This window comes from Pholcus phalangioides, unplaced genomic scaffold (genome assembly GCF_987345545.1).
Source record: "Pholcus phalangioides strain wild (caught in Gottingen) unplaced genomic scaffold, Ppha-v1.0 ptg000024l_1, whole genome shotgun sequence".
NCBI classification, from domain to species: Eukaryota; Metazoa; Arthropoda; class Arachnida; order Araneae; family Pholcidae; genus Pholcus; species Pholcus phalangioides.
Genome location: NW_028301616.1, coordinates 25,692,560 through 25,716,210, shown reverse-complemented (window position 1 = coordinate 25,716,210; position 23,651 = coordinate 25,692,560). Strand labels below are relative to the sequence as shown.

Here is a 23,651-nt window from a genome sequence, read left to right as displayed (position 1 = left end):
TTTTACTCTGAATTTTCATGTGCTGGAATTGTTTCTTCCAAACATTTTTGCTATTTTTAATTCATTAATTCTGAGTTATGATCAGTTCTCAGATTAATTTCGTTCATTACGTTCAAATTATTGTTAGCTTAGGTATCATTTCCTTCATTCAATTTAAATTCTTTTAAATTGAGAAATAAAGAAGTTTATTTCGAATGCATATAATACTGCTATAATAAATTTTATTTCAATTTTAAATGCTGCTTATGAATTTCAGTAGCTTGAAACTCCACTCCAGAAAAAAATTCTTATCAACTTTTCCCCCGCCCCTCCATTCTCTAAAGGCATTACCTTCACCTACGTGCGTACAGTGAAGTCATTTGCGCTATCACATACCTACTTAAAAGAAAGCACTGACTCCTACGCCACTGTAACATTACTGTAAAATGCGTGCCTGACTGACTCCCACGCTCGCAAACACACACCTTCTCTTTGGGAAGAAAAAAGATAAAAAATTATCGCGAACAAACATTTGATAATTTTGTGTTATTTATTTATCTTTTTTTATTATAATTTTATTATCAAACACACTCAACATGCAGTAGATATGAATAAAGTCCCTTTGGATAAGAAAAAGATAGAAATTATCGCGGAATACTGATAATTTTGTTATATATCTTATTATCATCATTCTCCCCCATGTTAAAATATTGTTTCCTCTCACGGAAAAGCTTTTTTTTTTCTCCCTAGATGAGGGAAAAAGAAAGGGAAAAAACATTTTTACGTGGGTGTCTACGGCGCATGCGCTGATATCCAAGGCCCTCCTTCCGGGGCGGGGCGGTCAAGAAAGATGGCGGCCGCCGCGCTGTTATTTTTTTCTGTTCCCACTCCCTCTCTCCCTACGGGGGAGACGCTCACCACGATGGCGACTACGGCGCAAACGCGGCGCGTTTTTCCCTGTCGTCTGGTCGGAAACGAGCGCCAGTCGTCGTCGGGATGTTGGATAGTTCGCACGCGCCATGTGATAAAATTTGTGATTTGTTTTTTTTTTTACTCTCGCGAGGTTTATTTTGTTTATTCGTCCTCCCTTCCGTGTGTTGTGTTTGGTCGGATAGAGCAGCGATGATGCCGTTTTCCATTTCGCGGTGTGTGTGGTGTGATATGATGTAGTTCTCCGAGATTTAAAATCAAAGAAAGGGTAGGTAGGTTAAAGAACGTAGCAGCTCTACCCGATGCAGGCCAAAAAGCGCTACGTTCTAGTCCTGACGAGCTGCGCTTTCCTCGTCCTATGTTATTTCGGCGCCTTCAGGTTACGGCAACATGGCGCCGTGACGAGACTGCCGGCGAAAAAACCACGTTCCTATATCGACGCCGGGGACGACAGCATACTGTCCCTAGGACTCAGGTACTCCGACGAGGACCTCGTAGTGTCACCTTCGCAGAGGAGACTCGACAAGAGGTCCTTCAGGAAGACGGCCAACTGTACTCTGTTCACGTGCTTCGACCTGACTCGGTGCCGCGGCGGCGACCGCGACTTCAAGGTGTACGTGTACCCGGTCGTCGAGCCAGTGTCCGCGACCTACCAGAAGATCATCGCCGTGCTCCGCGACTCGAGGTACTTCACGTCCGACCCGACCCAGGCGTGCCTGTTCGTGCTCGGTCTGGATACCCTGGACAGGGATTCGCTGAGTCCGGACTACGTCAGTGATCTCCAGTCCAAGCTGGACCTCGTCAAGTACTGGAACAACGGTAGGAACCATGTGATATTCAACTTGTACTCCGGCACTTGGCCGGACTACGCCGAGAACCTCGGCTTCGACATCGGCGAGGCGATCCTGGCTAAGGCGAGCTTCTCCGTCACGAACTTCAGGCACGACTTCGACGTGTCCATACCGCTCTTCTCCAAGGCTCATTCGGAACGCGGTGGTGAACGCGGATACGTGAGTTCTGGTGACTTGCCCGCCGTCAAGAAATACCTGCTGGTGTTCAAGGGCAAGCGCTACTTGTACGGCATCGGGTCCGAGACGCGAAACTCTCTCTACCATTTGCACAATGGTAAGGATATTATCCTTCTAACGACTTGCAAGCACGGCAAGAAGTGGAAGGAATTGAAGGACCCGAGGTGTGAGGTCGAGAACAAAGAGTATGACAGGTCAGTCCATTAGTAGTCTTGAATCACGTCTCTTTCAATAAATCTGTACATGTACCTATTTATCGCTTTCCAAATGTTGTGGCTATCTTTTTTCCAAAAATGTGTAACTTGCATGAAGCTACGTGTACTTTACTACCTAGAACTATTCACATAGAGTCTTAACACCCTGTAGCCCAGGGTTTAGACTAAATGTGCCACCCCGACTCTCTCTCTAAACTTTGGAGACAGTCAAATTTGAGGGATGAGTGGTGAAGATAATTACTAGAGTGGGAGAAGGGCAGAAAAATTGCTATAGATCACTGGCTGTAAAACCAAACACGTGTCCAGAGGCGGATTCGACGGAGCCGTAAAATTTGCCTCTGCTCACATGTGCAGCAGCCCTGATGCACCAGGCCCGACTTCTGAAGAAAACCCTGAGAAGCCCCAACTTTACACTCTTTTTTCTAACGTAAGGGGCCTCAACCAACCTAATGTACTTTTGCATGTGCCTCTACCTAGAGAGCAAAAGACTAGGTCGGTGAGCGACTAAAAGAGTAACATATAAAGCTATAAGCCAGAAATGGAAATAGTGATCTAGGGAGCGTGTGAGCATGGGAATGACCTATAGAGCAAAAGGTCAGTTCAGTGAGCAACCAAATGAGTGATCTAGAGCATGTATCTAAGCACAAGAGTGACCAAAACAGGTGACTCTCAACCTGCAGAACATAGAAGAGTGATCTCGCACTTAAGCATTGGTACTAGGAAAAGGATGCATGAGTGAGGCGTGTAAGTGAATTATAATATGCTTATCTTGGACAAGAAGTGCAGAAAATCATCTCATAACTGAGGGGAACATATAAGTGTGAGATCACTATAGTATGTAGGCATGGGACTGACCAAAAGTTACCTAGAGATGGAGGAATCGGATTAATTAGTGGCTGAAAGAGTGACCAAGAAAGTGTGCAAACAAGTCAGTGACTTAAAGACATATTTACAGTGGTGGGGGAAACAAGCAGTTTATAGCGATCACCATTTATAGCAGAAAAGCTTCCTTGTGTAGCTCGTGACGTCACTGAAGAAGTCCATTTCAGTTAGTCATTGGATGTGCTGCAAAAAAAAGGTAAAGATGTCGCATGCGTCAGACTGCTACATCCTTGGTACTCGGACTGCTCCTTAGTACTCGCTGCGGCAGTACATATATTAAAATTGAAACGATACAGAGAAGATTAGCATGGTCCCTGTGAAAATATAACACGCAAAATCGTGAAGCATTCCACATTTCTTTTAGAGACCTCTGGGCCGAAACGACCTCGACCTATTCTCAAACTTTAAATGGACGGACTGCTACATCCAATAGCTACAGGTGAAATGAACTTTGTCAGTGATGTCAAGGCTTCCCACGGAGACCTTCTGCTATAGATGTTGTTATAGCATAGGGTATCACACAAAAATTTGGGGAATATGTTGTCAAGGAAATTCAAATGGAAGAGAGGCAATGAAATTTGTTTAGCCGACAATCGAGCACAACTGTAAATCAGACTCTGGTAGTACCTCGCACACACAGTGGCATCAGAGCTGTGGTATGCTTGAGCACTCACAGTATTTTGCATCATAGGGTAGATCTCCCCCCCCCCCCCCCACAAGAATCTTGAAATCAAAATTTTTCACATTAAATTCAAACCAATGACACAACTAAAACACTTGCCTCCCTCACTAATAAACATATTTTAGAGCAGCATCAAACTCAATTAACACATTAGTCAAAGTAATCTATTATTTCAGAAATACACATGCTACTTCCAAGCAAATCAACCAATAAGCGTGCTTTCATGCTCCGTGCATATCTTGAGCTTCATGGCTATTGGCCTATTCACGTGGGATGCTAAACGGATTATATCCTAGGGCGGAAAATTTGAGAAATGAGTAGACAAGAAGAACAAGTAGAGTAGGAGGAAACACAGTTAAAATTAGTATTGCTCATTACAAATCTGCATCTGCCAAGAGAGTGTAAGGTCTGTTCCCCCCGCCTCCCCCCAAAATGTAAGGAAATGAATGAAAAAGGGGGAGGAAATATAATGGCCAAATCTATTTTTCTATCACTATCCCCCACCTCTGAATGTAATTTCTGGCTACAGGCCTGGAGTGGCAAAATAGTGTATAAGCACATGAGTGAGCAAAAGACTTGGGGAGTGAGCGAGAATGTAAATGATCAAAAGAGTGAGCTAGAGAGTGAGGAACCAGGTCAGCAAGTGATGAAAACAGTGACCTTGAGTGTATGCAAGCATATCAATATCAAAAGTGTGACCCATAAATAGCAAGGTACTATGTCAGTGACGAACTTAGAGGAAGAGATCATGGGATTGACCAAAAGAGTGACTTAGAGATGCAAGTGTACTTATGGGGAGAGGCAAGCAGTGGTCACAAGGGTTCACCCACACTCATGCACTGTGTTGTGAATTCGAGGAATGAGTGGTAAAAAAAATTGGACCAGAATGGGAGAAGGCAGCAGAATTCATGGCCAGTGTTCGAAGTCTCACCAGTTCACAAACAGGCAGGGTGGGTAATTAACACACCTGTGCTCTTGGGCCAAGATAGCTGGATTGTGTGGCAAAAAATTTGTTTATCCTGTAAAATGCAAGAAGAATCTACGCTATCAGTCACCCGCCTCCTGAGACATTCTGGTGGTGATCTGTGCATCAATTTCTTTCAAACTGCTGCTACAGGTTGTTCAAATGATTTACCAGTGTTTGAATCATATGGTCGAGTCTAATTGGTGTCTGGAATATTCATGTTGAAGATGTTCACAGTAATTACAATAGAGTACACTTATAATGTACCCTGGATATTACATATGGTTTTGTAATCCCAATTTTTGGCCCATTCACTTCCGTATATTTTTGCATCTGTTATTGGATACCCTGCTTAACACATTCACTGAGGATATAACATATCGAAAACACTCTTGTAACCTAGAAAATAATTTCGATATAACATACCCCCAAACAAAAACCTGGAAAACTTATGTTAAAAAATGACTACTTTGTTAAACATTCATTGTATTCGGGTGATAGGCTATCATGATGTATTATTTCGCAGAATGCAACAGGAATTTCTTTAATAATAGAAAACGTTTGGTCGGAATAGTTACATTCACATCACTGATTGATGGCTCTGTAATGAATCGGGTGTGGATTGGAGGTTGCCCCTTGAAAGCCAGAAATAAAATGGGAAATAATTTGGTCCCGTAAAATAAGTGACGTATATTAGTAATTTTTCCCAACAAGCATTGCTTCCAGACCAGCAGCACGATAAAAACATTGACAAGTTGTCAAGTGTTATTTTAAAACAGGTACAGAAAAAGAACCATATTGCCTATACAGTAGAGCAGTGGTTTTCAACTGGGGGCCATATGGCCCCCTAGTGGTACTGGGATACTTCAAGGGTGCCGTGGAAGAAAATGGATAAAGGGGCCATGACAGGTGGTTTAGAGGGCTGCAGAGAGCTGAGAAGAAAAATTAAGGTGTGAAATGAAGCTTTTATATTAGTGACTATACACTTACAGAATCCAACAAAACCCACCCATAAAAACCAGGGCTGTCTTACGGCATGGACCCACCTGGGCCTAACCGCCTACATTTTACAGCAGGTTCCCTAGGATGGGGTTTTTCGCAGGCTGTGGCTAGATTTCTCACAGAAACCCCCATATTAAAATTATAGAGTGAAGAAACAAAAAATGATGAAAACCATATCAGGCCCTGGGCTGAAGCTCTGTCAGTCCCACTCTTGTGAGAGGTCATGCCTGGGGTCTCATGTCCATAAGTGACCCCACCCCTGATGATATTTTGTATAGTAAAATAAATTTTGAAAATAAGTAGGAAATATGTAGGCTGTTTATTTCTGGCTAAGTATGGGACTACCACAGCATCACGTTGCCCGAGGGCGCATGATGTTGAGACGGTCCTGAATAGAACTAAGATTAGCGAGGCATTCAATAAATTCTGGGCCAGTCTGGAGGCCAATCTTATTTGCAAAATTTTCATTCAGTATAAATTCACTGAAAATATCAATTCAATACATATAAAGTATCTTGCTTCTAGATGAGGGTCGAAGACTCTGGGTAAGAGGGGAGCCACAAGAAAAAAAATGTTTCAAAAGGGGTCACGGGCAAAAAAGGTTGAGAAACACTGCAGTAGAGCATTGATTATCCCAAAACAATTGGGAATGGGGGTGTTCGGATAACTGATTTTTTGGATAATCAGTCATTCACAGAAAGAAATTGTACTAGTGTCATAGGAGCAATATTAAACATGAAACTATTTGTATCTCACACCTTACAAATAACTCAGAGAACTGACTAGCCCAGTTCGACAAGTTCAAAATGGCCATTAAAGTATTAATTGCCTACAGTTTAGGAAAATAAATCCAAAATTTTCTTTTGCCGCTAAATCTCTCAAACATTTTACATAAAGATTGCAATTGGACAGTATCACATTTACCGGCTGGAATGCTTTCGGTTAACTGATGTTTCAGTTGATCAATATTCGGATAATCGATGCTCTGTAATAATAACTTTACTACTATAAACACGCCAGCCAAATTTTTAAAGATTTTATTGTACCAAGTTTTGATATATGCATGTAATAATAGCGGTATCAAAATGTCATGTAAAGTTTAGGTCATGATTAAGCTATTATTTCATAAAGGGTCTGTTTATAAGGTCTATTTAAGTGTTTATTGAATTTTATATTGATCACATGTTATTGTGTTTTATTTCTAAGTACAGAATTATAAAGTGCAGCCTCAACTTTTTTTGAAATCGCTTGAACAAAAAAGTTGGCATATCTCCAAAATGAGAGAATGAGCATTGTTTGTTCTAAAAAGAATTTTACATCTTTATTATATTGCACAGTTGAACTTGGCGAATATGAGGAGTGAAATAGTCTAGAATTTGCTCTTTTTGGTAATTAATCGCAAAATAAGCAAACAAATTAAAAATCCTGGCAATGCCAAATTTTGATACTATTTGTATGATGTTGTATCATATTCAGACAAACACATTAATGCATAACAAAACCTATTTTTTTCTGCTCACGTTTTTAATAGGCAATGGTTAATAACCGACTGTAGAAAGTGTGTTGGTTTTGCATGACGGAAAGGGGGGAAATTGAGATGATACTTTTATGGCATTGCATGAAGCGATGCTCAAATTATGTATCATGGCTTCTAGGGGGCCTCATGAGGATTTGGTGTATTCATGTGTACCCATTCAGTGCTTTGAGGTGGTTCTTTCTTGGACTATTCTGGGGAGCAGCAGGTAAACGATGACAAGGTTCAGGGAACTGCAAGTAGCAAAAGTTTGAGAACCACTGACCTAAGGACTTACTTGTTAGGTACAGTCAAATCTTGATAAGTCTAATGCATATGGTTCAACAAAAAACTTACCTGTGTGTTACCATGCTTGTAATAAGCATGTTCAACTGTAATTTAAATGAATTCAAACCCATGGACATTGATGGCAACCTTTATAGTGGAAGACGAGCATCTTACCACTGTGCCACTCGGGCTAAAATGGGATGGTTGCCACTCGCAAACCATCCCAAGATGGTCATTCTGGGCGGTCATGTCTGTCTGTAATTTAAATGAATGCGTAAAATTTCATTTATTATTGATATTATTATTTAATGATTTCATAGTTCAATGAATCACGCCAGAACTTGCTTTTCAACTTATTTCACAACATTCAAACCTAGAATTATTATTGTTATTATGGGGGATTTCTTACACATGTGAATTTTTAAACATGTATTCAGTTTCTCGTATTATACTTGCAAGTATAAAATGTGTTACTTTGTTGTTACCCCTGCCTACATAGGCTTGTCTTTTACAAATAATTGAAGTTATGTAAAAAGAGTATCTACCAAAAATCCTTTTCCTACTCATAGAAAAATTGGAAGCAGTAGCAGCCTTATTGATATGGGTGCTATTTATGTTATTAGCAAATTTACTTCTAGGTTATTTCAAATACCATACACAGTGCCATTCTGACTGATTTTCATACTAGTAATTAATGTTATAGAGGGGTGTCTGGCACGAATTGATGAGATTTCCCATTATTTTATACCCCAACATTTAATTTAAGACATACAATTTTCAATTGGTATAAGTTAGGTCTAGGTTCCTGACACTCCCCCCCCCCAATCCACTCACTACAACCTTAATTTCCCATTCAATTTCTTTTCTTTCTGCAAGAACATATCTTGGGGATCAAGGTCGATTTATGACATACAAATTAAAGCCTAAAAAACAGACTCGATCTCTTATTATGAAATCATATAATGACTTCTATTGATGTGGTGCATGATAGATTACTGTCTCATTTTAGGTGGCTTCTAATGCCACCTAATGCCTATGGCCTAATTAAATGCCACCTTAATTTCTAATGAATCGGTACACGTGGAAACGTGTATGTGCTTATGTATTTTCCGTGAACCTAACAAATTTAGGCTGTTGGCATTCACATTCTTGCTGGTGTTGTCATCTGTGTTCCATATTTTGAAGTAAAGATGACTATGATGCCAAATTCGGTACTATCACATTCCTTATAATTTACAAAACATGCCTACCTTTGTTGCAAGAATTTTGTAAACATTCTTCTGCAGAATTTCTACAGATTGGTGCATGCTGGCATTTAATCTGAGTGTATGTGGTCCTACACTTTAAAATACTTGTGCTATTGGCATTTTGATTGTTTCCTGCTATAGTGGTGTTGCTATCTGTTTTCCATACTTTGAAAGGAAAATAGTAAATGTCAGAATTTTCATGTTATGTAATTATTGTGTTGAAGGTTTGTCTGCTAGCAACTAGCAGACAAACTGAGAGACTTTTTTCAAATGTAAAACCAGCTTTCACACTGCAAAGTTTGAAAACAAACTTCAGCCAACCAGCACTGCCCCACCAACAGGGTTCAAACCTTATGATAAAGATCCTTATGCTAAGAAGTGCAGCATAATGCCCACACAACAGTTCCTATATGCTACTAGTAGGACAATCTATTTGCGAAAACACTATTTCAGTTATAGTATAGATGCTAGAATCCACATTTAGTAGGTTTTATTATACATGTTTAGCTGTTCTGATTGACTGAAGGTGGTACAGTTTGATAGCACAGCTTGTTTTTTGCAGGATTTACAGTTACAAATAGTACTTTGTGACCATTTCTGGTCTCCCCTTCCCTGTGGAGTGTTCAATTTTTTTCAGTTTTCCTTTTAAACATGGGGTTAGGGGAAATTAAATATCCACACTTCAAGTCCTTATTCACTCTTTTTCTTTCGAGATTCTTTGTAACTTTTTCTCATGACCAGTCTCATATGTCCATGGCAGCCATCTTTAGCCTTTGGGACTTGCCCTACATCTTTTTTTTTACTTCTTTTCTCAAGTGTTTGTTTCCCCTCCCCTCTATATTTCCTAAGTTACAGTATTAAGGATTAGATCCTGTCTTTCACTTGTAATATTCATAAGTTGTTTTTTTTTTAACTTAAATTTTGAGTTGCCTCATGAATATGTACACAGGCTTATATTTACATACACCTATTTGCATGTGACATTGTGGAATTATGTTTAAACAATTATAAACTTTGCTCATTTCCTTAAATTATGTGAGACAGCAAGAGCTCTTAATAATAATAATAAAAGTTAGGCACATCTTGTAGCAAGATATTCTTTTTAGAGAAGTTACATAAAATTTAAAAAAGGATTTTTTTTTCAACCTTTTTATTGATTTCATTTTTAACTACAAGATTATAAGTTTAGACGGGTTTATTCAAAGTCTTGCAAAACTTGGAGAAATTCGAACATTTTTGATGCAAGTATCAGGCTGTATGAGAAATGATATATGCTGTTATTGTAACATCTGCACGTGTTTTATTGGAAAGAACAGCAGAACCTTGATTATGTATATCACTCTTTTGTTTAATTATGTGTGTTTCCTACTCTCTCGTTTATTGTGAAAACTCTGTTAACTGACGTTAGTTTAGTAAGTGACCATTTTTTTAGCGAGGAGGAAAAAACTCATTTCTGCCAATATTCCGCTGTGGTGGTCGAGTGGTTATAGTGACGGACTCGCGATTCGAGGATCCGGGTTCGAACCCCACAGTGGTGGTCGGCTGAAGTTGGTTTTTCTGTGGTTCCCAACTTCAAGGCGCAAATGCGAGCCGATCTCCCCGTTAAAAAGTCTCGCCACAGAGAGCAACAGTCCTACAACGATAAATCATTCAATCATAACACTTCACTCATAGTTAGAAAAACTAGTGGCAGATGGCAGCACTACACATAACAAGCATTACAGAGAAACAACAAAAAACTTCACTTCAGGTTTCACTACACGTACACGCACATTCCCGCATGTACCGATTCGTTGGGGGGTTCCGCGGGGGAGGGGGGTGTGGGCGTAGTAGGTAGGGCCTCCAAAAAATGGCTCGGGGATCCATGATGTTCTTAAGTCAGCCACCTCGTTGGGCAGTTTGTCTGTTGTGGCGTTGTATTTGTATCTGAATTGAAAATAAATATATTAATGAAAATGAAGAGGGACTTAGCAGTAGAAATAAAAATAAGTAAGTTAAAATTGTCTAAATATCCGTTTTTCCAATTATAATTAGTATAGAGCAGGACTTGATGAATCGGGAAAAAATTTAGGTGCCAGCCAAATTTTTTTGAGCCAAGTTTTTTTTATCCCCTCCAAACAGTCACTAATAATTCAGGAAATTGACCATTTCTGGATATTATGCCGAGGTTGAACTCGGAAAGAAAGGTCATCTGTCCTCCGCTAGGAATCGTACTCAGGTCCTATTGCAAACCAGGCAAGTGCGCTACCATATACACCACTAGAGATACGACCCCGCCTTTCCCTTATTTCACGCACTGTGGCTTGAGGCGCTGAAGTAAAATCATGAATAGGAGTTAAGGGGAGAACACTAATGCCTCTACTTCAGCGAATCACGCTGCAGTGCGTGAAATAAGGAAGGCAGGGTCGTGTCTCCAGTGGCACATGGTAGTGCACTTACCCGGTTTGCAAAAGTCCCTAGGTTCGATTCCCGGCGGAAACCAGATGAATTTTCTATCCGAGTTCACCTCGACATAACATTCAAAAAAGGTCAATTTCCTTTATATATTTGGTTGAGAAAACTAGTTTCACTTTCTCTGTAATAATTTTTTCCCATTTCGCCGCAACTTTACTAACGCTTTTGCATGTTGGTATAAAGGCCTACACATGAATTGTGGGTTGTGGCTCCCAAAGGAATTAATTTAGAAATAGTCTATTTTAACTCGACATTTTTCTTGTTATCAGATAAACCAGGGGCTCTTACCGAACCTTCTCCCGCTGCCACCCAAAATCAAAAACATGACCGTCTTTGCTGCCCATAGGTTTATTTTTAATTTGAAAAAAAAAAAAAAAAAAATAGTTTCACTGAAACTAGTCAGTGGTGTCTAAACAGTTGGACCAACAGGAGCTGAGACGAGACGGTGCCGTCTCAACATGTGAGACCTCCCGGTCAAAGCTCAGGGCCTCATAAAAATGTGATCTTGTTAAAATTTTCGAGACGTATCATATAAATTGGCAAGCAAGCATTTCTATCCAAGTAGGCGTCTCAAAAACGTAATTTTACCCAGGGGCTCATGATGTTCTTTGGACGGCCCTGAGCTCAGGACCCTGAATCATAGGCTACTCAGACCCCGCGTTGTTGAAAACTTGTTCAAAGCACTAATTATGCAATTATTTCTTTCGTATATTCGGGAATTATTTTTATTAATTAACAGTGGCCTAACAAGGCCTGAGTATAGGCTCCCAAATCAAACGGGTCCCCGAATTATTGCAATTATTGCTCTCATAAATCCTTGAATTTTTCAATTTATTATGGAAATGCTTTTCATTAATTTTGGCATTATGTATTTATTTCAATAATTTCATATCAATTCTGAATTTTCATTAGTTTTTGTGCAGCGTGTTGTGCAGTGGTACAACGAATCGATTCGTTAATAACCAAATTGTAAACATTTATTTCTACGACCCAGCTTAGGAGCCCTTGTCACCCATAGGTTGAAAACCCCTGGGCTAAATGGATGAAGGGCTCTTCAAGTATTCGGATTCTCGAATATTTTTTGATAGATTCGTTTTCAGAATTAGAAATGAGGCGGGATATGATTGTTTTATCGCATCAGAGACATCATCGTTATTTACCTTTTTTTCCACACAGACGATTATGTATTTTTCCCTTTCTCTTACTGTTTTCACTGTCGGTTGCCAGTGAAATTTACGACCATTTCACCCCGTTGTGCGTTGAAAACGACTTTGGTTCGCATCGCCGGTTGACCGCAATAAACACGTTTCTCAGGTAGTAAGTAAGCAAGCGGCAGCTAATACTATTATCAGCATCGCAGTAAAAACAGGAGTTCAGTGCCTTCATTGTCTTTTCCCCTACAAGATATTTCGTCCTTTTTTGTCTTTTTTTTCACTATGTTATGGCACATTTAATTTGTGAGTGTGCGTTTGCGCATGCTCACCGTATTTCTGATAATACACACCAGTAGTGCGTGGGTTTTTGTTAGGCATGTATGAAATTTGGTATTCTAGCAAAGGTTTTTATGGTATGATCATAAATTCAGTGGTATGAGGAGGATCATAAATTTCCTCCGAGATTGATAGCGTGGCTCCATCCATGTTTCATGTTACCTCAAATTGTTATTCCCTCCTCTCTCTTATTACGGGTCATTTCCTGTTTTTATTCAAAGACTAAGTTATAGGTATTTTGACCTATGAAACGATAGGTTATCACAAAGTTCAAGATGTGAAAAAGTGTTGAAATTCCTAGAAAACCCAATACTGTAATAACAAATTTTAACATCTATCTCTTGAGTTTATTGAATTCATAAGTTGGCATCACACAGCCTTTGCTTTATTCAACAGCAGCTTTTGTCTGATACTGGGTTTGAACAGTTTTCTGTTTCACTGTGGAGCTTTCCACATGAACATATTGGAGCTACGATGTTTTTTGATTTTAAATCTAGTTTGATGAAACCACAGTGTCATGGGCGTTCCCAGTTTTTTCTCTGCATCGGAAACGAGTGTGTTTTTGGTTTATTTGCTGAATTTCTTTGTTGCAGGATAAGTCGAAGGGGAAGAAACAAGCTAATGTTTTAGCTACCTATATAACACGTTTACCTATATTCGCACACATACTACCTATAAAACACACACACACTCATTCACTCACTCACAGAAGCTATGATGGGTGGAGACCCATCATAACTTCTGTACGAAGAACATTTTGGCAAGTGTACTAGGTAGCTAAAACATTAGCTTGTTTCTTCCCCTTGGCCTTGTAGAGGAATACCAAATTACAAGGGGAAGGACTGGTCTTGCAGTGACAGCGTAAATCACCTTTTACATTCATATTTTTCGCTGAGTGGTCACGAGCTGGAGATGCTTTACTCGTCAATGGATCAGCGAAATAAGGCTTGTCTTATGGTTGTTCTGATTACTTGTTTTAAGGGTTGTTTGAAGCAAATTTAAATGGTGGAAAAATTCGACGACTGTTGCTTCGAAACGTATTTTGGAAATCGTAACAGGCGATGAAACTCGGATCTATCATTAACTTACAAAAATATAGTCCTAAGTCGAGCTCCATCAAATAGCGGTTTCTTTGTTGAGAAAATGTAGCCATTTAATCTTGTTTCCCATGACGAAAATCAAGACTATCAATGTCAAATGATGCACATTTGTTAACCAGCAGTATTTTTTCAAGATTCGTAAGAGGCATTTATAGCCTCTTCGCTTCAGAGGTAACAAACTGTATCTTCATTTTAATGATTACAAATAGTTTTAATGATTATTTTAAAAAAGTCCATTGAGGCATGCGTAAGGGTACCTTTACGCCAATGGTCTTAGTAAAGATATCGGCCCTAATTAATTTTTTCAAAGGACATTTTGACATGCCTACAAAAAACACAAATCAATCAAAAAACATTTTTTAATGGCTAGTTTTGGCTCCGGTTTGAAGAGGATAGACATGGATATATAAGGAGTATTCTCCTTCGCTATGAAAATGCAGCAACTTACCGTGCATCATCCTTCCATCGGGGTGAGACTTCTTCTACTTATTGAATTTTTTCCCGTCAGTTTTTCTATGCGAGGTTGTCTTAACTTCATTAGCTCTTGGTGAAACTATATTCTGGGAGGCCTCGTATTTGTCCGAAAATGAGAACTTGCATACTTACTCTCCAAAATCATATAACCCCAGACCTCATCATGTGGGCCAGCCTCCATATTTACAGTTTACACGAGTCCCTCGGACCATGCGTGAATGGGCCCCCTCATGCGTTAACTCCATTCTACTCCCCCCACTACATTCCAGGAAAAATTTAAAAAAATCGTTTTTTTTCTTTTAATACGTTTTTTTTAAAATTAAATTAACTGACTACTTTTAATTAAAACAAATCTTGTTAATCATTAAGAATGCACATTTTCATATCACCTAACTGCTTTTTTTTCCGAATCGCTCAAATTTAATAAAGCATTAATGAATAAACTGCAAACGAACTATAAGCAAAAAATACGAACACCAAAAATCTGTGTTTATGTAACATGAAAGGTCATTGAGCCCAAATTAATTTCATGGATTAACATTTTTTTTTGTAGAGAAAAGCGCTTTTATTCATGAACCACCCCCTCCCCCAACCCATTAAAGTGAATGAGTGGTAGCAACGCAGTATCATACATCTGGTGCAGGTATCTCAGTTCACTCAATGTACAGCCAAAGGGCCATTCTGCATCAACTAAATAAAACAAATTCTATATTGGCAGGTTTGTTTGTTGCACAATGTTTCCGACTTAAAAAAAAACAAGATAAAACAAGAAAACTCAATTTTAATACGAAAAGTAAAGTCGAAAACCCAATGATATCTATGTTGGTACAATATCTATTATTGTTTTGAATCAGCAGTTAGTCATGGTTTGCATGTTAGTCAGTAACATGCAAACCATACCAGGTTACATTTATTTCAATATCGTTGAATTTATGTAAAGAAAAAACAAAATTTAAATTTTGTGATTTAAATCTGATTTTTTAAAAAAATCAAGTGATTTTAAATCGGTGTTCCCTGCTACATTTCTACTAAAAAGCTTTATTCTTCACACCCAGTATGGTCACTTCAACCACCTGTCATGGTTCTCTTTTAGATTTTCATCGGCAGCTCCTTCAGAATATCCCGTGGGGGGGGGGGGGTAGAATGGATTGCATTTGAAGATGCAATCGATATTGCTCAAGTTATGGACTTGGGAAATGAGAATGGGCCCAGTGCTTAAATTTTTAATTTTTTCTTCGCAGATGAAAATCTATATCGAACTCAACAAAAATACTTCGAAACGAATAAACCAAAAAAGTGTATCAACAGCTAGTTTTGGATCCCAAAAATTATTAACGTGATTCACGTCATTCTGCAATTAATCTTCCTTTTTTGCGAATGTTTAAAATATTCGGCAATGTCTAGGAAAGTTTTTACTTCTTTGTGCTCAATGTAGAAATTTGATCATTTTTCTCCTCTCTAATTTTCCCTTTGATATAAATTCTAGCCGTTATTACCAAATGACCGTAAAGTTCATTAAACGCCAGCGTTCTTGCGTTTAGGGGGAGAAAAGAAGAGAAATTTCGCGGTTGTTGAAGGGACGTGGGCGTTCGTGAAAAAGAGAGAAAAAAAAACCTTCAAAAAAAGATGAATGACTTGGAGGAGTAATAGATGAAAGGATCTGATTGGGTTAAAAAACAATACACTAGAAAAAAAGGATGGCGCATGTAGTGAAAATGCGTAAGATTATTATTTTTTTCAAATCCGATGGATATTGTCTTCTTGAGTAGGCTTTTGTTTTTGAAGGCCTTGTTCTGGTTTTCCTGCGAGCGATTTCCTCTTTCCGCCCTGATGATGATGATACTCATCACTGATGATTACAAAGTCGAAGGTCGCCACTGGAAATCTTTTTCTTGCCCTTTTGCGTATGAAAAAAATGTATATTCTCGGAGGTCGATCGCAAGAAATGCTACGAATGCATAATTAAAATATTCCAATTTATAACGACATGGTTGAAGAAAAATATAAAAACAACAGCTTGTGTGTGTGTGTGTGATTATTATGCGCGCCCGAATCCTGTCTTGGAATATAGCCAAGGCTATCAACTTCTAGTCTTGACTGATTCGCAGGTCTTGCAGGTGAATTCCGGTCGGTATGCGGGATGTTACACATGTGTAATTTTAGAGCTGATTGATGTATTGATCTCGTGTGCGAAATGCAAATGTATGCCTATTTTCGTGTTGGTCTGAAATCCAGTTTAATGTTATTTGTACATTCCTAGAGCCTTCGTAATTTCCTAGCGATGTTGAAAATATCGTAATTAACAGTGAATCAATTGTTACTTCGATTGATATTTGTTATTCTTTTGTGGCAACACGTTCATCACTCTGATGATCTAATTCAGTGGTTCGGAACCTGTGGTAACGGGTCATTCAGGGCCACACTAAATAAAAAACAATAGTGTGAAACATTGGTTTTTACACATCCTATGGCAGTGGTTCTCAAAGTGTGAGCCGCTACTCTTGAGGTGCGTGATGGTGAGCTGGTGATATTGACGTGTGTCTGTTCGGTGCTTGAAAGGGTTCTTTGTTAGACTATTCTGTGGAGCTGCGGATGATCGTTTATCAAGGCAAGGGAGCCGCGGGTGAGAAAATTTTGGAAAACGCTGTACTAAGGGTTACTGAAGCTTCCTATGAATTTCGAAGGGTGGAAGCCTCCTTAGCATTTGCAGTAGGTTAGCGTAAAAAATAGGAAATCATTCGTTTAACTCATCTATGTATCCCTCGACCATAATGATTATTAATTATCCAATAAAACTTTCGGCCAATTACGACTGACTTAAAATCTGATACAAAGATCCTTGTTAACAAAGTTAGGTCGACTCTGGAACTAATATAAAGCTCCAGGCTAGCGTCGTGATGTTGACATGCGCTTTTTCATGGTTTTGATTAAGCTGGGGTCTTTTCTATAGTGGAATCTTTCATCTTAGTCTACTCTCTCGGGTGAAAGTTCTCTACTGGGAAGTCAAAGATTGTCCCCAGAAAATGTTTCGAATCTTCAGTACGCTAGTTAATATAAGAAAATTCGACATCGTGTACCATTTTATTTCGTTGTGGCCCGTGACTGGTGATGTTATAATTCGAGTGGCTTGTGACAAGTTATCAAATCCTTTGGGTTGGCTACTTTGTCACAAAAGGCCTTCTGTTCCAACTTAGCACAACTTCGGTCTATCACCATGGGCAATTTACCATTGAATCAGTTGTGCCTGAAGTGTGCATTTGTACATAAGTCTGAGTGCGTATCTACTGTTGTGCATATATTTTTAGTGCTGCCATCCTGGGTTGCAACTAGTGGGGAGCCAGCGGGTCTGTTGCTCCGGACCGGAGCGGACGCACAAGGGGCGTCAAAATGCGTGTTTGTCACAGCTGATCAAGCTGCGCCCAAGTGGCGCAGTGGTAAGATGCTTGTCTTCCACTGTGAAGGTTACCATCAAGGTCCATGGGTTCGAATCTGGGCCATGAACGTCAGAAGCAAGTTCTTTACCTACAGAGCCTGGGGCAACCACCAATAGATGGAGCCTTCATTTTCCACCCAACTCCACTGGTGGGTAATTGCCATATGGCGATATACACTTAAGAGCCGAAAAAACTGGTACACCCCCGCGAGCACGTAGAAGTGCCGCAACAGGACGTGGCATGTCTGAAGTAGTCTGGAGGTAATTGTCACCATGAATTCTGCAGGGATGTCCATAAATCCGTAGGTAGTAAGAAGGGGTGGAGATCTCTTCTGAACAGCACGTTGCAAGGCATCCCAGATATGTTCAATAATGTTCATGTCTGGGGATTTTGGTGGCCAGCGGAAGTGTCTAAAGTCAGAATAGTGTTCCTGGAGCCACTTTGTAGCAATTCTGGACGTGTGGGGTGTCGCATTGTCCTGCTGAAATTGTCCAAGTCCGTCGGAATGCACAATGGACATGAATGGGTGCAGGTGATCAGACAGGATGCTTACGTACCTGTCACCTGTCAGAGTCGTATCTAGACGTATCGGGGGTCCCATATCACGCCAACTGCACACGCCCCATACCATCACAGAGCCTCCACCAGCTTGAACAGTCCCCTGTTGCATGTAGGGTCCATGGATTCATGAGGTTGTCTCCATACCCGTACACGTCCATCAGCTCGGAGCAATTGGAACCGAGACTCGTCAGACCAGGCAACGTGTTTTCAGTCCTCAACAGTCCAATGTCGGTGTTGTCGGGCCCAGGCGAGGCGTAAAGCTTTGTGTCGTACAGTCATCAAGGGTACACGAGCGGGCCTTCGGTTCCGAAAGCCTATATCGATGATGTTTCGTTGAATGGTTCGCATGCTGACACTTGTTGATGGCCCAGCATTGAAATCTGCAGCAATTTGCGGAAGGGTTGCACGTCTGTCACGTTTAATGATTCTCGTCAGTCCCCGTTCTTACATGATCTTTTTCCGACCGCAGCGATGTCGTAGATTTAATTTTTTACCGGATTCCCGATATTCACGGTACACTCGTGAAATGGTCGTACGTGAAAATCCAAATTTCATCGCTACCTCGGAGATGCTATGTCCCATCTCTCGTGCGCCGACTATAACACCACGTTCAAACTCACTTAAATCTCGATAACCTGCCATTGTAGCAGCAGTAACCGATCTAACACCTATGCCAGACACTTGTGTTATATAGGCGTTGCCGACCGCAGCGCCGTACTCTGATTGGTTCTGTATCTCTTTATTTGTATACGCATGCCTGTACCTGTTTTTTTGGCTCTTCAGTTTATATACGGATTACATGAAAACTTTTCTTCACAGTAGAGACAATGAATTCTGATCTTTTGTCTTCTGAAATGTGTCCAAGTAAATATTAGGTTATTTATCTCAATAAAGCTATTCATCGATCAAAATTTTAGATTGAGACAAAAAATTACCAAAAATCACAAGATTAGATACTGATACAAAATCAGAGCTGGAAACAATTTTAATAGTTCAATGTTGAACAGGAAATTTCGAAAAATTTGCATACGCATGCCTGTACCAGTTTCTTTTGGCTGTTCAGTTTATATGACCGAAGTTGGTGTGCGGTAAAGTAGATGACCAAGCATCTCGTTGCGGTCCTGCTGCCATCTATTTTTTGAACTATGATTGAAGTGTAATGATTAAGTATTTGTGCAGTTGCAGGTCTGTGGCGAGAATTGTTAACGGAGGGATTGCCTTGCGCTTCGAAGTTGGTAGCCACAGAAAGTTAACTTCAGCCGACTACCACTGAAGGAAAGGCTGAGCACCCTTTGTTCATGTTAAGCTGTCTGGTTAATAGCTAATTCTGAACGGTGGAACAAATGGAAACGTGCTCCAGATGAAATCCGTGCCATTGCCTGCAGAACGGAAAGTTGGTGCCCTTACTCTCAGAAATCATTGCTTCAGATGCTATATATGCCCTTTTTCTTGTCTAAAACCATAGGTTGAATAGTTTATGAGGATTGTGTTTTTTTTTACGTTTTTTTATGTTGTCATCCATCTATAAGTATGTAATAATAATAATGTGGCACGTGCCATTTCTGAAGCACCATCTGAAGTTTAAATAGACATTTCTTTCTCTCCGGTCGACGTCCTTCCATGGTTTGACTTGTACATGTTTCTGAGCTTATCTGATAATATTTGAGGTTGGAGAATTCTCATCTAGGATATCTGTCTCTCTCCATTGTAGTTTCTCTATTTTCCCGTTATATCCGGTGTCTTTTTTGCTCGTTTTATTATTCTCTTTTGGGAGCCCGGTATTTTTTTTTTTACGGCCAAGCCCCATACAATATCTATTTTTATCTCTCAGCGAAAGAGCCCAGATAACAGGCGCAGAGGTTAGGAGCCATCGTAACCCTGATCTTCCTCTTCTCGTACATATGTTCTTTCATTATATCTCCGGCTATATTTAGATATTTTCGTCCCATTATACATATAAGCGTATTATTTATCTTTTTTTAACTACTGAATTCCTTAATGTGTGTCACGCGTGGCATCCATTTGGTTATTTTATATATATTTTTTCCTTTAACTGTAATTGCATTTTTTGCATTTTTTTATTTATTGGTAGCATATGTGTTTGTTACTTTATGTGCACGTGCCATGAGGCTGGTGGGGGGGGGGGGAAATGTCAGGGTTCGATGCCCCGCAAACTTTGTGTTTTCTTATTTTTCTTGATTCAGTTAAAGTGGAAATTTCCAATTGCGTTTGGTGGATAGATTGCTATAACGCTTGGATGAGTTGTTTTGATCCTGTCTAGTTTTTCGTTTTCGATAATTGATTGAATTTTTAGTTTCTTTTAAAATGTATATTGTTAATGACTTAATACACTGTGTCCGGGCTAAAGCTATCCAAAAGTGAAAGAGCTGCCCATGATTAGTCAAAGTTTAGTTGCATTAGAAAGGGCAGCTCCACAAGTTTATATAGGTTAGCACATTAGCAGCTGTCCAAACGGAAATTCGATCTTTTCGAATGTGTTTAGTTGCATTTGACGTGTTATTTAATCAAATTGGGCGGGTCCACAGCAGGCCCGTCATTTGGGGGGGGGGGGACCACCGGCTTTTGAAAACACTGAAAATGGTATATACATAATTATAAATACATTGAGTACATGTTATTTGCCCCCCCCCCTCCCCCTGGAAAAACTTGAAATGACGGCCCTCGTCCACAGCGCCAAAGGGATGCTCAAAGAGGTGTAGCGTATTCGATACCCGATTAGTCCTTGTCAGAATTTTTGCAGACGTAAGGGTAACCAGAAACGGTGACATTGTGATAGCAATCTTTTTTTTTTTCAGTCTCTCTCACCAAGGGATAGCTTACCAACCTCCCTGTTAGTCCTATGGAAAAAATAATTGTCGAGTGATGTCGTTCGGATTCGGCAATATAGTGTCCCGGTCTAATTAGAGCTCGTATGTAGAAAATTACCATGGTTCGAGAAAATTATAAATTATCAATTTCCACTGAGATAAGCTGTTGGTACGGAAGTGGGAGATTTCACACAGTTTGTACAAAGCATTTAACAAGCATTCTTGATTTAAATTCAACAAGCCAACTGAACCATATAATGTGGAGTCCACGTGGTGGCTGGCTGGCAGTCAGCGCGCGACTTCTGTGAAAACTGTCGGAAAGTGGCTATCAACAGCACACCCTTGGAACTTGGTGGAGTTGCGCAGTCTGAGTAGCTATTGTTCAGCCGATCACCACTAGAACCACCGGTGGGGTTTGAACCCATGATACGAGTCCGTCATTATGGCCTCACGACCGTACAGCGACTGCTGATAGAGACTATGGCATAGCTCCTCGGTACCCTATGTGAGATCACGGGACTTTCGAGTTAGTTGCTCATTTAAAAAAACACTAGCATGAACGTGTTATATTATATATCTATATACATTTCTGGGAAACATTTTTCAAATTTTATGTATGACTAGCTGATACCCGGCGACGTTGCCCGCCCCGTAAAAAATTTATATATGTATAGCTTATTAATTATTTCTTACTCAAAAAAATTTCTGCATCAAGTAAGAAAAAATTACTTTTATTTTTAAATATTTTAATTAAAATCTTCAGGCAATCGCTTGTGGATACACAATATTTTTGTTTGTCCATCTGGTGTGTAGATGTACAAATTTTTGCTATTACCAACACGTGAACAGGTGACGAAAAAGTGTCCGTGTGAAAAACAGGGCTCAAGTAGGTTGATACCTGCCACTGCTAACGACTGGCCTTGCGCTTTGTTGATTGTCATGGCAAAAGCTAAATGAATCGGGAACTGTGATCGCTTGAAAGTGAATGGCATTTCTTCAGTGATAATTGGGATACGTGGAACGAAGACGTCTTCTCTCCTTTGGCACATCCAGTTAGAATAGTCGCTTCAATGATGCAATTGTGCAATTTCTTCACGCAGAGTCTGGTGCCATTGCAGAGTCTCGGTGTGTCCAAATTTCTTAAAAGCATTATAGGTGCTCCGACTTTGAGGGTCAAATTGTGTGGTGGCACACCCGGAATATCCAAAGGAGTTCAGAAATTCTGCAGGATACAGAGCTAAATGTCTGCGCTGTGTCTGTGACAGTGTCAACCGAATTGTAAGATGTGGAGTCTTCTGGAATAATTTTTAGGATTTTTTCGTTGATCTTGTTCACACTGCCATTTTTCGGTGCCAGAATCGCTCTCAGAAAGCCACTCATGGTTTTGGTCATTTTTGGGAAGACTTTGTCTGCAAGTTCTTGAACTGAGTTTAACAGCTGGCAAAATCCATTTGGGAACGTAATCGGTCCAGTGCTTGGGGTCTACTGATTGGTCAACTGATGTGAAAATGATAGCGGTGCTGAGTCATTTTGCAGTTGAACTCGCATGTTGGTGGATAATGATAATTTTTTAACTTCGTGCCAGAGTGCTGATGATTTGAGGCAAGCATTGAGTTCATCAGTTGGCGTTGAACATTTTTATTCCCAGTTTTGTCAGCGTAGTTGTTGTTCTCTGTTGTTAGCGACGTCATACGTCCAGCTTGTGCAGCGAATATTATTCAAACGCCTTTTACGCATTTTTTAAATTGAAACTATACCTATACGATGGGCGGTTGATGAGATGAAGGCCGCATTATCACTTACAGGATTACAGAACAACCTGTATATAGGCTAGCAGAAATACCCGGCGCTTCCCGGGTTTTCTGCAATTAAATTGGAAAAGTGACAAACCGTTATAAAAGAATAAACTGTTATAATAACAGAATTAAAGGTGTGACAAACCATTGTAAAGGCATATATTCCCGTCTGAAACGCATTGTTGGAAACCACGGTAACCAAAGTAAACGTTCCGAAAGTGATTGTTGAGGCCCCAAAACCATTGTTGCCAGACAGTTTTTTTGCCCATTTCGGGCATTTGCCCAGCTCTGACGAACTTTTAAAGTAGCCTACGGTTCAATCCCGGACCTGTTTGGTGTATATGCAAAATCTGGCGACGATCGGTCTAAAACTGTAGATTTGTATAAAGAGCATACATACTTTCACATTTATATATAAGATTTTAGCTGATCGTTTGTCTTTCTTTTAAATATAAGTATCAAAAAGACTACTACACTCCTTTAATACTCAGCCACCGACCCCTCCCCCAGTAAATGGAATCGGATACTGTATATTCTAGTTTTCTCTAGCCAGTTACATATCCTAGTGCTCATATCCTCATTTATGAGACACGACATCAATTATGGCTTTACTTGCATGTTACGCTATTCGAGCAATCCTATATCATGGACGGATTTAGAAATTAGCGTTCCTAGATTGAGAATGCAACTTTTCATCGATTGGAACATTAATATGCATTTGTTCTGGGAAAAGTGGAATAGAAAGCTTTTAGGGTAGAAGTTGTTTCGCGAATTGAGGTTGTGC

General features: G+C 39.9%; 1 protein-coding gene and 1 non-coding gene across 2 annotated transcripts in view; both read left to right on the top strand.

The window, feature by feature from the left end:
• Positions 1–895: 895 nt before the first annotated feature.
• The window catches only part of ttv (exostosin glycosyltransferase 1 ttv), a 96,279-nt gene continuing 73,523 nt past the window's right edge, over positions 896–23,651 (top strand). The window contains exon 1 of the mRNA XM_089250452.1: positions 896–2,131. Within this exon, the coding sequence (XP_089106578.1) occupies positions 1,212–2,131 (920 nt within the window). The 5' untranslated portion in view covers positions 896–1,211. The remainder of the gene's footprint in view (positions 2,132–23,651) is intronic.
• LOC149069091 (U6 spliceosomal RNA) lies at positions 3,287–3,393 on the top strand. Its single transcript, XR_016195163.1, has one exon. It is a non-coding gene; the product is annotated as a U6 spliceosomal RNA (small nuclear RNA).